The 13,052-nt window shown below is 41.7% G+C and overlaps 1 protein-coding gene across 4 annotated transcripts in view; it reads left to right on the forward strand.

Annotated features, from left to right (window-relative positions):
- LOC106584979 (V-type proton ATPase 116 kDa subunit a 2) overlaps nt 1–13,052 on the forward strand; it is a 42,478-nt gene that overhangs the window by 1,389 nt on the left and 28,037 nt on the right. For all 4 annotated transcript variants that reach the window (XM_014170681.3, XM_014170682.3, XM_014170680.3 and 1 more), the window contains exon 2: nt 912–990. In XM_014170681.3, the coding sequence (XP_014026156.1) occupies nt 912–990 (79 nt within the window). The remainder of the gene's footprint in view (nt 1–911; nt 991–13,052) is intronic.

The raw sequence follows: 13,052 nt of genomic DNA on the forward strand, positions 1-13,052 counted from the left end.
CACAGCTAAGTAAGCATAATAATGTTATTTTCTTTTTTTTACTGGACTGATGGCTTGCATCTGATGGTCAGTCTGAGCGGAGGGAGGGGACAGTGTGAGGCTCTCCAACCCGACTCACTGTCCCACCGCCCTCCTTCCCTCAGCTGAGAAAAGGGGACACAGTCTTCCAGCTGATGTTACTCCTATGACCAGAGAAAGTGAAATATGCCTTGGTATTTAAAAATACACAAGTCGCTAATAATAACACAAGCTTATCAGAACACTTTGCTATACTCATTCATTGCAGCTGCAATGCTGGTGGCTTATAAAGGTGTTGAACAAAGTGTTGACAGTGCTGAATAACAATTGAAATATGAACTTACAAACAGTAGCTCTTTGCTGTATTCGTTGAGTCTCTAGTCATGGTTTTAAGCTTTGAAATCTCACAGTATCAACATTGCTGTACGTTCCAGGCTTCTTTTTACAGTCTATGGTTCGAGGAAACTTTGCAGACACGGTGATCTGAGCTATCTGATTGGACAGCGGTATGACTATAGGTGCACTTGATTTGCTCTCTGCCTGCCAGGTACGCAGAGTTCTACCTTCAGACACATGAAATGGTTCAAAATGGGAACTTTGACTTCCTGGTGCTAGGGCTGCTGAATCAAGTGTACCTACCGCTAACAGCGTGAAACGAATACAAAAAAATAGGAACGCAAATGGTGTTATCGTTGTCTTTTTAACAAATGTCTTGTGGTCGAGTAGAAATGCCTTGGAGAACGATCAGTGGATCGCGATCGACCGGTTGGTGACCACTGCTGTAGAGTATAATGTGGAATGTCGGTGATAATTTGAAAAATCCAGTCAATCTGCTCAGACAGGTGTGTGTTTGTGGTGAAAGTAACAATGTGGCTCTGCTCCTACTGTTTCAGCTCAACCCCAGCGTGAATCTATTCCAGCGGAAGTTTGTCACTGAGCTAAAAAGATGTGAGGAGATGGAGAGAATTTTAGGTAAGGATAAAACTGGTCGGTTTAATCTTTAATAAAAGTGATGATGGGCGTGATTCATTCACACCTAGTTACTGTGTAAATCCCAGTCTCCATGTCCACGGTAAAGTTATGAGATACACTGCTCTGGCCAATGAGTCTTGTCCAAGGCAGCCAAACTCAGGCTTAATTTGAGGCCAATGCTTGGAGATTAAATTTAGGTCCCCCAAAAAGCAAAGTACAAGGAGCGTTGGGGTGAGTTTCTCAGAAATGTGAGCTCCTGAGAGGAAAGGATAAGTGTGAGGCAGAGTACATTTGACTCTTGAGGACTTTCAACACTGCGCTGTCCTTAGCCCCGGGCTGTCCTTAGCCCCGGACAAAGGGTGTTTTCACATATAGTCCTCTTTAAAAGAACCAAGCTCAGTTCTCTTCAAAGTGAACTCTGGGGTAAAGAAAAAGAGAAGCAAAATAACTGTTCACTTTGTATTCACACTGCCCTTGCATTTGAATGAGGACTCAACTATTTTGCCAGTTCACTTCACCTATTTTGTGGACAGAGTCCTCTTTGCTTTCACATTGCTATGTTTAGAAAGGAACCAAGACCCTTTTTCTAACATGCACTCTGGGTTTTTACAAAGTGCATGCTAGATAACACTGCATTCTGAAAGTTTCAGACCCCATGACTTTTTCCACATTTTGTTACATTACAGCCTTATTCTAAAATGGATAAAATAAATTCCTCATCAGTCTACACACAATACCCCATAATGAAAAAGCGAAAAACAGTTTTATTTGTATTTTAGCAAATGTATTAAAAATGGAAATACCTTATTTACATAAATATTCAGACCCTTTGCTATGAGACTCGAAATTGAGCTCAGAAGCATCCTGTTTCCATTTATCATCTTTGAGATGTTTCTACAACTTGATCCACAGTCCACCTGTGGAAAATTATATTGATTGGACATGATTTGGAACGGCACACATGTTTATATAAAAAAAAAGTCCATGTCAGAGAAAAAACCAAGCCACGAGGTCGAAGGAATTGTCCGTATTGCTCCGAGACAGGATTGTGTTGAGGCACAGATCTGGGGAAGGGTACCAAAACATGTCTGCAGCATTGAAGGTCCCCAAAACACAGTGGCCTCTATCATTCTTAAATGGAAGTTTGGAACCATCAAGACTCTTCCTAGAGCTGGCCGCCCGGCCAAACTGCGCAATCGAGGGAGAAGGGCCTTGGGCAGGGGGGTGACCAAGAACCCAATGGTCACTCTGACAGAGCTCTAGAGTTCCTCTGGAGATGGGAGAATCTTCCAGAAGGAAAACCATCTCTACAGCACTCTACCAATCAGGCCTTTATGATAGTGGCCAGAAGTAAAAGGCACATGACAGCCCGCTTGGAGTTTGCCAAAAGGCACCTAAAGACTTTCAGACCATGAGAAACAAGATTCTTTGGTCTGATGAAACCAAGATTGAACTCTTTGGCCTGAATGCCAAGCGTCACGTCTGGAGGAAACCTGGCACCATCCCTAAGGTGAAGCATGGTGGTGTTAGCATCCTGTTGTAGGGATGTTTTTCAGCGGCAGGGACTGGGGGACTAGTTAGGATCGAGGGAAAGATAAACGGAGCAAAGTACAGAGAGATCCTTGATGAAAACCTGCTCCATAGCGCTCAGGACCTTAGACTGGGGCGAAGGTTCACCTTCCAACAGGACAACGACCCTAAGCACACAGCCAAGACAATGCAGGAGTGGCTTCGGGACAAGTCTCTGAGTGTCCCAGCCAGAGCCTGGACTTGAACCCGATCGAACATCTCTGGAGAGACCTGTAAATAGATGTGCAGCGATGCTCCTCTTCCAACCTGACAGGGCTTGAGAGCATCTTCAGAGAAGAATGGGAGAAACTCCCCAAATACAGGTGCGCCAAGCTTGTAGCGTCATACTCAAGAAGACTCGAGGCTGTAATCGCTGCCTAAGATGCTTCAACAAAGTACTGAGTAAGCAGTCTGAATACTTATGTAAATGTGATATTTCAGTTTTGTAGTATTTTCAGTTTTCTTTAAATTTGCATAAATGGGGGCCTCCCGGGTGGCTCAGTGGTCTGTGCCACCAGAGATTCTGGGTTCGAGCCCAGGCTCTGTTGCAGCCGGCCGCAACCAGGAGGTGCACAATTAGCCCAGCGTTGTCTGGGTTAGGGAGGGTTTGGCCGGCAGGGATATCCTTGTCTCATCATGCACTAGCGACTCCTGTGTCGGGCCGGGCACAGTGCACGCTGACCAGGTTGCCAGGTGTATGGTGTTTCCTCCGACACATTGGTGCGGCTGGCTTCCGGGTTGGATGTGCATTGTGTGAAGAAGCAGTGCGGCTTGGTTGGGTTGTGTTTTGGAGGACGCGTGGCTCTCGACCTTCGCCTCTCCAGAGTCCATGCGGGAGTTGCAGCGATGAGACAAGACAGTAACTACTACCAATTGGATACCACGAAATTGGGGAGAAAAAAAAGGGGTAAACTTTTTTTTTTTTTTTGCATAAATGTATAACCCGTTTTTGCTTTGTCATTGTTGTGTATGGATTGATGGGGACGACGACGATGTAATCAATTTTAGAATAAGGTTGTAACATAACAAGATGTGGAAAAAGTAAAGGGTTCTGAATACTTTCCGATTGCACTGTATACCAACTTACATTTTGGAAGCTAATAGATTGCATTTAGTTAAAATATGAGATATTGTCATCAGAAGATACTATTAACATGTACATTTTATTGGTAACACAATAAATAGCAATAGAATAACTGCAGAATAAATACTGCTGTAATTTTGGAATTTCTGTGCGTCATTGACAATCGCTAATCAATATACAAAGATGGCACAAATTTTTTTCTGCGAACCTGCACATCTTCTCTCATTTGTGGCACCAATGTGAGGGTTTATGCCAGGCGAAACGGTGTTACAGTAGTCTAGTGTGTGGTGCGGGAATAATTACCAGCAAACCTGGGGAGCTTTGCATTCACATTGTCCTAAAAAAAAAAGGAAACCGGACCGCCGAATTCAAGCAAACCGAACTCAGACCACCTCTCGAGATGGTCTCCGTTCAGTTCGCTTCAGGGGCTCTTTTGAGGGGTCTGAGTTCACACTGCCCAAAAAATTAAGCGAACCGCTCTGAGTTCACAAAAATTGCCTGAAAGGGCCTTAAGACTGGCCCTGGGATAGCTTATCCCGTGTTCACACAAGCATTTGTTAACCTTGGGTTAAGCTTTAGCCCTGGACTAAGGATTCACATTTGTATCCCAAAACCCTGGACTAACATGCAACACTTGACCAGAGGTGGAAAGTAACACTATTCTCATTACTGTAATTGAGTGGCTTTTCCAAGTACTTGTATTTTAAAGCTGCAATATGTTACTTTGTCTCTGTTTTTTTGTTTGTTTTTTTTTTATGTTCAAAAGCTCTTAGGTTGCTAGTGATCATCCAATGTGATTTCAATAGTAACAATATTGCGCCTCCAGCCTACCTGAAAACTGCTGTATTCAATTTCCCTGTCGGGTCGGATTTTCCCGCCAGATTTATGCCTTCATATAATGAATTACGAGTTTCCGGAGGCAGTGCCAGATCAGACTGAGATATGAATGGAACTTTGATGCCCATATGGCAGATACGGGTAGCCCACAACTTGTCCCCAGCAGTTCGGACCCCATCTAACATAAAGAAACGAGAGGTCGACCGATTTTATGATTGTTCAACGCCGATACCGATTTATTGGAGGACCCAAAAAAGCCGATGCCGATTTGTAATAATGACAATTACAACAATACTGAATGAACACTTATTTGAACTTAATATAATACATCACTAAAATCAATTTAGTCTCAAATAAATAATGAAACATGTTCAATTTGGTTTAAATAATGCAAAAACAAAGTGTTGGAGAAGAAAGTAAAAGGGCATTATGTGCCATGTAAGAAAGCTAACGTTTAAGTTCCTTGCTCAGAACATATGAAAAAGCTGGTGGTTCCTTTTAACATGAGTCTTCAATATTCCCACGTAAGAAGTTTTAGGTTGTTGTTATTATAGGACTATTTCTCTCTCTACCATTTGTGTTTCATATACCTTTGAATTTGTATGTTCTAATAGGCACTTTAGTATTGCCAGCCTAATCTCGGGAGTTGATAGGCTTGAAGTCATAAACAGCGCAATGCTTGAAGCATTGCGAAGAGCTGCTGGCAAACGCAGGAAAGTGCTGTTTGAATGAATGCTTACGAGCCTGCTGCTGCCTACCACCGCTCAGTCAGACTGCGCTATCAAATCATAGACTTAATTATAATATAATAACACACAGAAATACGAGCCTTAGGTCATTAATATGGTCAAATCCGGAAACTGTCATTTCGAAAACAAAACGTTTATTCTTTCATTGAAATACAGAACCGTTCCGTATTTTATCTAACAGGTGGCATCCATAAATCTAAATATTGCTGTTACATTGCACAACTTTCAATGTTATGTCATAATTATGTAAAATTCTGGCAAATTAGTTCCCAACAAGCCAGGGGGCCCAAACTGTTGCATATACCCTGACCCTGCGTGCAATGAACGCAAGAGAAGTGACACAATTTCCCTAGGTAATATTGCCTGCTAACATGAATTTCTTTTAACTAAATATGCAGTTTAAAAAAAATATTCTTCTGTGTATTGATTTTAAGAAAGACATTGATGTTTATGGTTAGGTACATTTGTGCAAAGATTGTGCTTTTTTTGCAAATGCGCTTTTGTTAAATCATACCCCGTTTGGTGAAATTGGCTGTCTTTGTTAGGAAGAAATGCTCTTCACACAGTTCGCATCGAGCCAGGCGACCCAAACTGCTGCATCTACCCTGACTCTGTTGCACAGAACGCAACAGAAGTGACACAATTTCCCTAGTTAAAAGAAATTCATGTTAGCAGGCAATATTAAATAAATATGCAGGTTTAAAAATATATAGTTGTGTCTTGATTTTAAGGCGTTGATGTTTATGGTTAGGTACACATTGGTGCAACAACAGTGCTTTTTTCGCGAATGCGCTTGTTAAATCACTCGTTTGGCGAAGTAGGCTGTGATTCAATGATAAATTAACAGGCACCACTTTGATTATATGCAACGCAGGACAAGCTAGATAAACTAATATCATCAACCATGTGTAGTTAACTAGTGATTATGTTAAGATTGTTTTTTATAAGTTTAATGCTAGTTAGCACCTTGGCTCCTTGCTGCACTCGCATAACAGGTAGTCAGCCTGCCACGCAGTCTCCTCATGGAGTGCAATGTAATCGGCCATAATCAGTGTCCAAAAATGCCGATTACCGATTGTTATGAAAACTTGAAATCGTCCCTAATTAATCGGCCATTCCGATTAATCGGTCAACCTCTAAAAGAAACGGGGAACTTAAGAGCCAACGGGTGAAAAGGGAAAAATGATTGCGCCCGGGCCAAGACGAGAGTCGAGAGTGAACCTCCTATTTGCGTTCAAAGTGGAGAGAGCTTGCTAGCGAAGGGATTCAAAACTGATCTGCTGAAAAGGTAAGACATACGTTAGCTAATGTAGCTATCTTGCTAGCTAGATATAAAGTGATGTGTCGCATATGCATTTTAGTTGTAAATATAGAAGTGAGTGTTATAGCTACTATGGATTACTTGTTTGGTTTGTTGTTTTCAGGCCATGCTAGTGTAGCTAGCTTGTTAGCTAGCTGACTGCAACAGGCATTGGTTTGTTTCATTTTAATTTAGAATATTGCTTCACTATTTAGTTGTAGCTAGCTATACAGTTGAAGTCGGGAGTTTACATACACCTTAGCCAACTACATTTAAAGTCAGTTTTTCACAATTCCTGACATTTAATCCTAGTAAAAATTCCCTGTCTTAGGTCAGTTAGGAGCACCACTTCATTTTAAGAATGTCTTACTGTCAGAATAATAGTAGAGTGATTTATTTCAGCTTTTATTTCTTTCATCACATTCCCAGTGGGTCAGAGGTTTACATACACTCAATTAGTATTTGATAGCATTGCCTTTAAATTGTTTAACTTGCGTCAAACGTTTCGGGTAGCCTTCCACAAGCTTCCCACAATAAGTTGGGTGAATTTTGGCCCATTCCTCCTGACAGAGCTGGTGTAACTGAGTCAGGTTTGTTGGCCTCCTTGCTCGCACAGGCTTTTTCAGTTCTGCCCACAAATTTTCTATAGGATTTAGGTCAGGGCTTTGTGATGGCCACACCAATACCTTGACATTGTTGTCCTTAAGCCATTTTGCCACAACTTTGGAAGTATGCTTGGGGTCATTGTTCATTTGGAAGACCCATTTGTGACCAAGCTTCAACTTCCTGACTGATGTCTTGCTGTTGCTTCAATATATCCACATAATTTTCCTGCCTCATGATGCCATCTATTTGTGATGTGCACCAGTCCCTCCTGCAGCAAAGCACCCCCACAACATGCTGCCACCCCCGTGCTTCACGGTTTGGATGGTCTTCTTCGGCTTGCAAGCCTCCCCCTTTTTCCTCCAAACATAACGATGGTCATTTGTCCCATGTGCAGTTGCAAACCGTAGTCTGGATTTTTCATGCCGGTTTTGGAGCAGTGGCTTCTTCCTTGCTGAGCGGCATTTCAGGTTATGTCGATATAGGACTCGTTTTACTGTGGATATAGATACTTTTGTACCTGTTTCCTCCAGCATCTTCACAAGGTCCTTTGCTGTTCTGGGATTAATTTGCACTTTTCGCATCAAAGTACGTTCATCTCTAGGAGACAGAACGCGTCTCCTTCCTGAGCAGTATGACGGCTGTGTGGTCCCATGGTGTTTATACTTGCTTACTATTGTTTGTACAGATAAACGTGGTACCTTCAGGCGTTTGTAAATTGCTCCCAAGGATGAACCAGACTTGTTGAGGTCTACAATTTATTTTCTGAGGTCTTGGCTGATTTCTTTTCATTTTCCCATGATGTCAAGCAAAGAGGCACTGAGTTTGAAGGTAGGCCTTGAAATACATCCACAGGTACACCTCCAATTGACTCAAATGATGTCAATTAGCCTATCAGAAGCTTCTAAAGCCATGACGTCATTTTCTGGAATTTTCCAAGCTGTTTAAAGGCACAGTCAATTTAGTGTATGTAAACTTCTGACCCACTGGAATTGTGATTAAGTGAAATAATCTCTAAACAATTGTTGGAAAATTACTTGTCATGCACAAAGTAGATGTCCAAACCGACTTGCCAAAACTATAGTTAACTAGAAATTTGTGGAGTGGTTGGAAAAACGAGTTTTAATGACTCTAAACTAAGTTTATGTAAACTTCCGACTTCAACTGTATGTATCCTTTACCTTGTGTTATATTTCTAATGTCTGTGATCTTAACTGCATCTGATTGGCTAGCCAGCTACTTCACTTCACAATGGTGGCACGGAGTAGCCATGATCATCATTTGACGACAAAGCCTTAGTTAGAAAATATATTTCAGCAAAAATATTGCAGCCTTTTCAGTTATAACAGGCAGCAATTGACATCAACACCTACCAAGTGTAGTGTGTTTCCAGCCCCACCATTGTCAAGTGTTGAATCAGATCGGGAAGCAGGCAAAGTCTTTTTGGCCATGTCTGTTCCAACTTTGTATTCCCCCTAGCTGGCCAAGAACAATTATATTTGTACTAAAAATGAAGTAGGCATCTATGTGGCTAAGATGTTTAGGAATATTAACTTCCAAGGATTTTCTTTCAGTAATGATGGCATACTATCCCAATAGATTCGCTTAGTGCACAGAGATATGACCATGTTATTCCTCATTTGAGCTGTCTGGCTGAGATGTAGACAGTCCTAGCCTGAAAGCTACACATGTATAGGACTGTGACATTTATATAAAATGACTGGAAACATGAATTATGTCTGCCTAGTAGCTTCCTCCAATTATCATTAATCCTAAACTGGATGTATTTATCCTGGAAATATAAGATTGATGGTCATCAAAGGCAATTCTGTCCCAGTTGTCAAATGGTAAAATTGGATTCCAGATTGGGATTGAGGGAGCATGTTATTTTTATTTTTATTTTTTATCTCTAGGTCAGGGATGGGTAACTCCAGTCCTTGAGGGCTTGATTGTTGACACCTTTGCCCCAGCTGACACACCTGACTTCAATAATCAACTAATGGTCTTCAGTTTAGGATGTAATTATTTTAATCAGGTGTGATAGCATATTTTAGTTTTTATAAAGGGCTGGGGGAAAGTGTGGCACCAATTAGCCCCCGGGGACTGGAGTTGCCCATCCCTGATCTAGGTCTACATCTGAGCTGGAGTCATTCTAGAACCACATACTCATGTACATGGTTTACTTTCCCTCCTCTGGTAGAACTTGTAACTATCGTCCAGCCTCATGGAATGCGGATGGCAACAATATGTAAGTGTCAACAACAGTTCTGCAGTTATAGTAATGAAATTCTATAGACAGAATAATATTTGGTGAGCATTTTATCTTTCAGCGACAGGAGACTACAATAACACGTCTCAAAGGTGAAGTGTCTAAGCATTGACAACTTCAGAGGTCTACTAAACCTACATCCCAGAACTTCAGAGAACAGTATTAAGACGACTGGGCTCTCAATTGGGGCTACCAAGAAGAATGACCCTGATATCAAATGAACCAAGACTCCATGATGTGCAATCCACCAACAACGGCTGAGTTGCTACAACTTCAAGGAGATATCATCACTCAACACAGGATGCAGTTAGCACACCTTTTGAATGGAGAAGGAGCTTTCCCTCATGTCAGACTTAGTAGTTCCTGGGAATGTGTGAAAACATTTCTGAGTACTCTGGAGGTTGTTGAAAGAGGGTGGCCTACAACCAAACATGAATCATATGTAAATAAGGAAAGTTTGTGTGGGCAACAAACTTGTGGCTGAAACAATATTTGTGTATTCTTTATCTAGCATACAGGCATCATTATTGTGATTTTGAAATGGTTTTAGAATGATTTACTAAACTGGTTTCCTTTATCTATACCCTGGATGGTTTTCACTTCAAATTAGAAAACTTACAGTAGGGCACCTATCTAGAAATGGTGGAACAAGCTCCCTCACGACGCCAGGACAGCGGAGTCAATCACCACCTTCCGGAGACACCTGAAACCCCACCTCTTTAAGGAATACCTAGGATAGGATAAAGTAATCCTTCTAACCCCCCCCTTAAAAGATTTAGATGCACTATTGTAAAGTGGTTGTTCCACTGGATATCATAAGGTGAATGCACCAATTTGTAAGTCGCTCTGGATAAGAGCGTCTGCTAAATGACTTAAATGTAAATGTAGAAAGATGGACTACCCTGATGTAAATACAGTACAAAACAAGTCAGTCAGATTACACAGATCATGTCAAATAAACGTTTATTAGGGAGATAAACAACGTAGTCTCTAACCTCCAAAATAACAAAAGCGCAGTGTAAGGAGAACATACTTTTAAAATATATATTTGAAATGATGCAAAACATACAAACATCAATGATATCACCCTGCCCAGACACACCTGCTCACACCCACATCTCCAGCGCCTGCATCACCCTCCGCCACATGACCTCAAACTGCACCATTTTGTTTCTCTCTGTTGGGAAAACATTCAGATAAAGTACTGAACTGCTATCACCCAGACCTAGGGAAAAAAATCTTTACTATAAGAATATTTTGAAGATGCAGAGACAGAGGACGAGAAGTCAGTAGAGTAATAACGATCAATGGAAATGGTTGGTTTTCAGTTCAACATCTGTTAGGAATGTCAGTCTTGATCTTATGGTGCGGCACGTTCTCATTGGTCCAACCTGAAATAGGATAGAGTTTTATTGCAAGGAATTCTAGCTAGTCAACCACAGGCTAGGGCTGGGTTATAAACTACATCCTGCTCCTTTGTTCACTGGAGAGAACCACAGGAGAGGATCACTGAGGGAGCATCACTGAGAACCAGGAGAATGAACATCCACCATCTACCTCCCTCCAAGATTTGTCCTGTTTGAATAAAGCTATTTTCCTCCCCCTGATTTGCTTTGGGGTCTGTGTTAAAGAATAACATCAACTGCTTAAAAATATTCAATTTGGTGCAAATTGGGATCCAAGTGAAGAATAAAGTACAGTGTAGTCATGGAAAGTGTTCAAATCGGGTTAAAGTTCTCTACTGCAATGGATTTCCGTCATTGATTCTTGAGAGGTCGTTTTTGAGTGTAGATCAGTGTAGATGTGCATTCAACATCTCCAGTGGGGGTTGGAGATGGCATAGCCTAATACTAACCGAAGCATGTCTGTTTTGCGAAATATTCGCTATGTATGTGGACACCCCTTCAAATTAGTGAATTCTGCTGTTTTCAGCCAGAACCATTGATAACAGGTGTATAAAATCGACCACACAGCCATGCAATCTCCATAAACAAACATTGGCAGTAGAATATCCCGTACTGAAAATCTCCAGTGTCTGGCAACGGGACACCGTCATAGGATGCCACCTTTCCAACAAGTCAGTTCGTCAAATTTCTGCCCTGCTAGAGCTGCCCCGGTCAACTGTAAGTGCTGTTATTGTGAAGTGGAAACGTCTAGGAGAAACAACGGCACAGCCGCAAAGTGGTGGGCCACACAAGCTCACGGAACCGGACCGCAGAGTGCTGAAGCGTGTAAAAACTATCTTTCCTCGGTTGCAACACTCACTGCCGAGTTCCAAACTGCTTCTGGAAGAAATGTCAGCACAAGTTGGAGTGGTGTAAAGCTCACCACCACTGGACTCAGGAGCAGTGGAAACGCATACTCTGGTTCGATGAATCATGCTTTACCATCTGGCAGTCCGATGGACGAATCTGGGTTTGGAGAACGATACCTGCTCGAATGCATAGTGCCAACTGTAAAGGAAGAATGGTCTGGAGCTGTTTTTCATGGTTCGGGCTTGGCCCCTTAGTTCCAGTGAAGAAAATCTTAACGCTACAGCATACAATGACATTCTAGACAATTCTGTGCTTCCAACTTTGTATCTGTGACCAACAGATGCATATCTGTATTCCCAGTCATGTGAAATCCATAGATTAGGAGCTAATTCATTTATTTCAATTGACTGATTTCCTCAGGAACTGTAACCTAATGCGCAGCACAGCATCGCTCAACTCAGACAGCGGTGTGTAGCCTACAGTAACTGCTGGCAAAGTAATTCAAAGCCTGTACTTTATCACTCAGGATATAACTTTCCAGTGCTACTATTTTTGCCATGTAGGCCTAATTTTGTTATTAAAACAAAATCAGTCAACCCCACAGTAGAATAGTTTTTACCTATTTACCTAGTCAGCTTGCGAGATAAATATTCCTCAAGGGACATTCAAGTTGCGAGAGCCATGAGAGGGGAAACATGTCTGATTCTGATTAGCAGTCAATACACAACACTTCCCTGAAAGCAGTTTTGGCAAATGTAGTTTGAAATAAAAGTTGGGGATCCCAGTTTTACGTTGCTACCACGTTTATTTATCTACTCCTTCAATTGCGAGTGTGGCATCGTTTTACAAATGCAGTTTTACAACCTGAGTTTTAAGAATGGTTTCGGCACAACAGAGCTTATAAAGGGGAAATGTCCTCTTAAAAGGGCAATGAAATACTTTGTAATAGAATCAAAACAAAAGTCAAATTTTTAGTGAAATCATTTTTATTCATATTCATTATAGAAAATAATTAATTAATAATATCAATCAGGATGTTGTGTCCAATGAGGTAAATGCAGATGGATGCAGGTCACTGAACTAAATGACTATCGCTCGTGGCACTCACTTCTGTCATCATGAAGTTCTTTGAGAGGCTAGTCAAGGATCATATCACCTCCACCTTACCCGACACCCTAGACCCACTCTAATTGGCATACCGCCCCAATAGATCCACGGATGATGTAATCGCACTGCACACTGCCCTATCCCATCTGGACAAGAGGAATACCTATGTAAGAATGCTGTTCATTGACTATAGCTCAGCATTCAACAACATAGTCCCCTCCAAGCTCAGGACCCTGGGATTGAACACCTCCCTCTGCTACTGGTTTTTGGACATCCTGATGGGCCGCCC

This window comes from Salmo salar, chromosome 24 (assembly GCF_965601325.2).
Source record: "Salmo salar chromosome 24, fSalSal1, whole genome shotgun sequence".
NCBI classification, from domain to species: domain Eukaryota; kingdom Metazoa; phylum Chordata; class Actinopteri; order Salmoniformes; family Salmonidae; genus Salmo; species Salmo salar.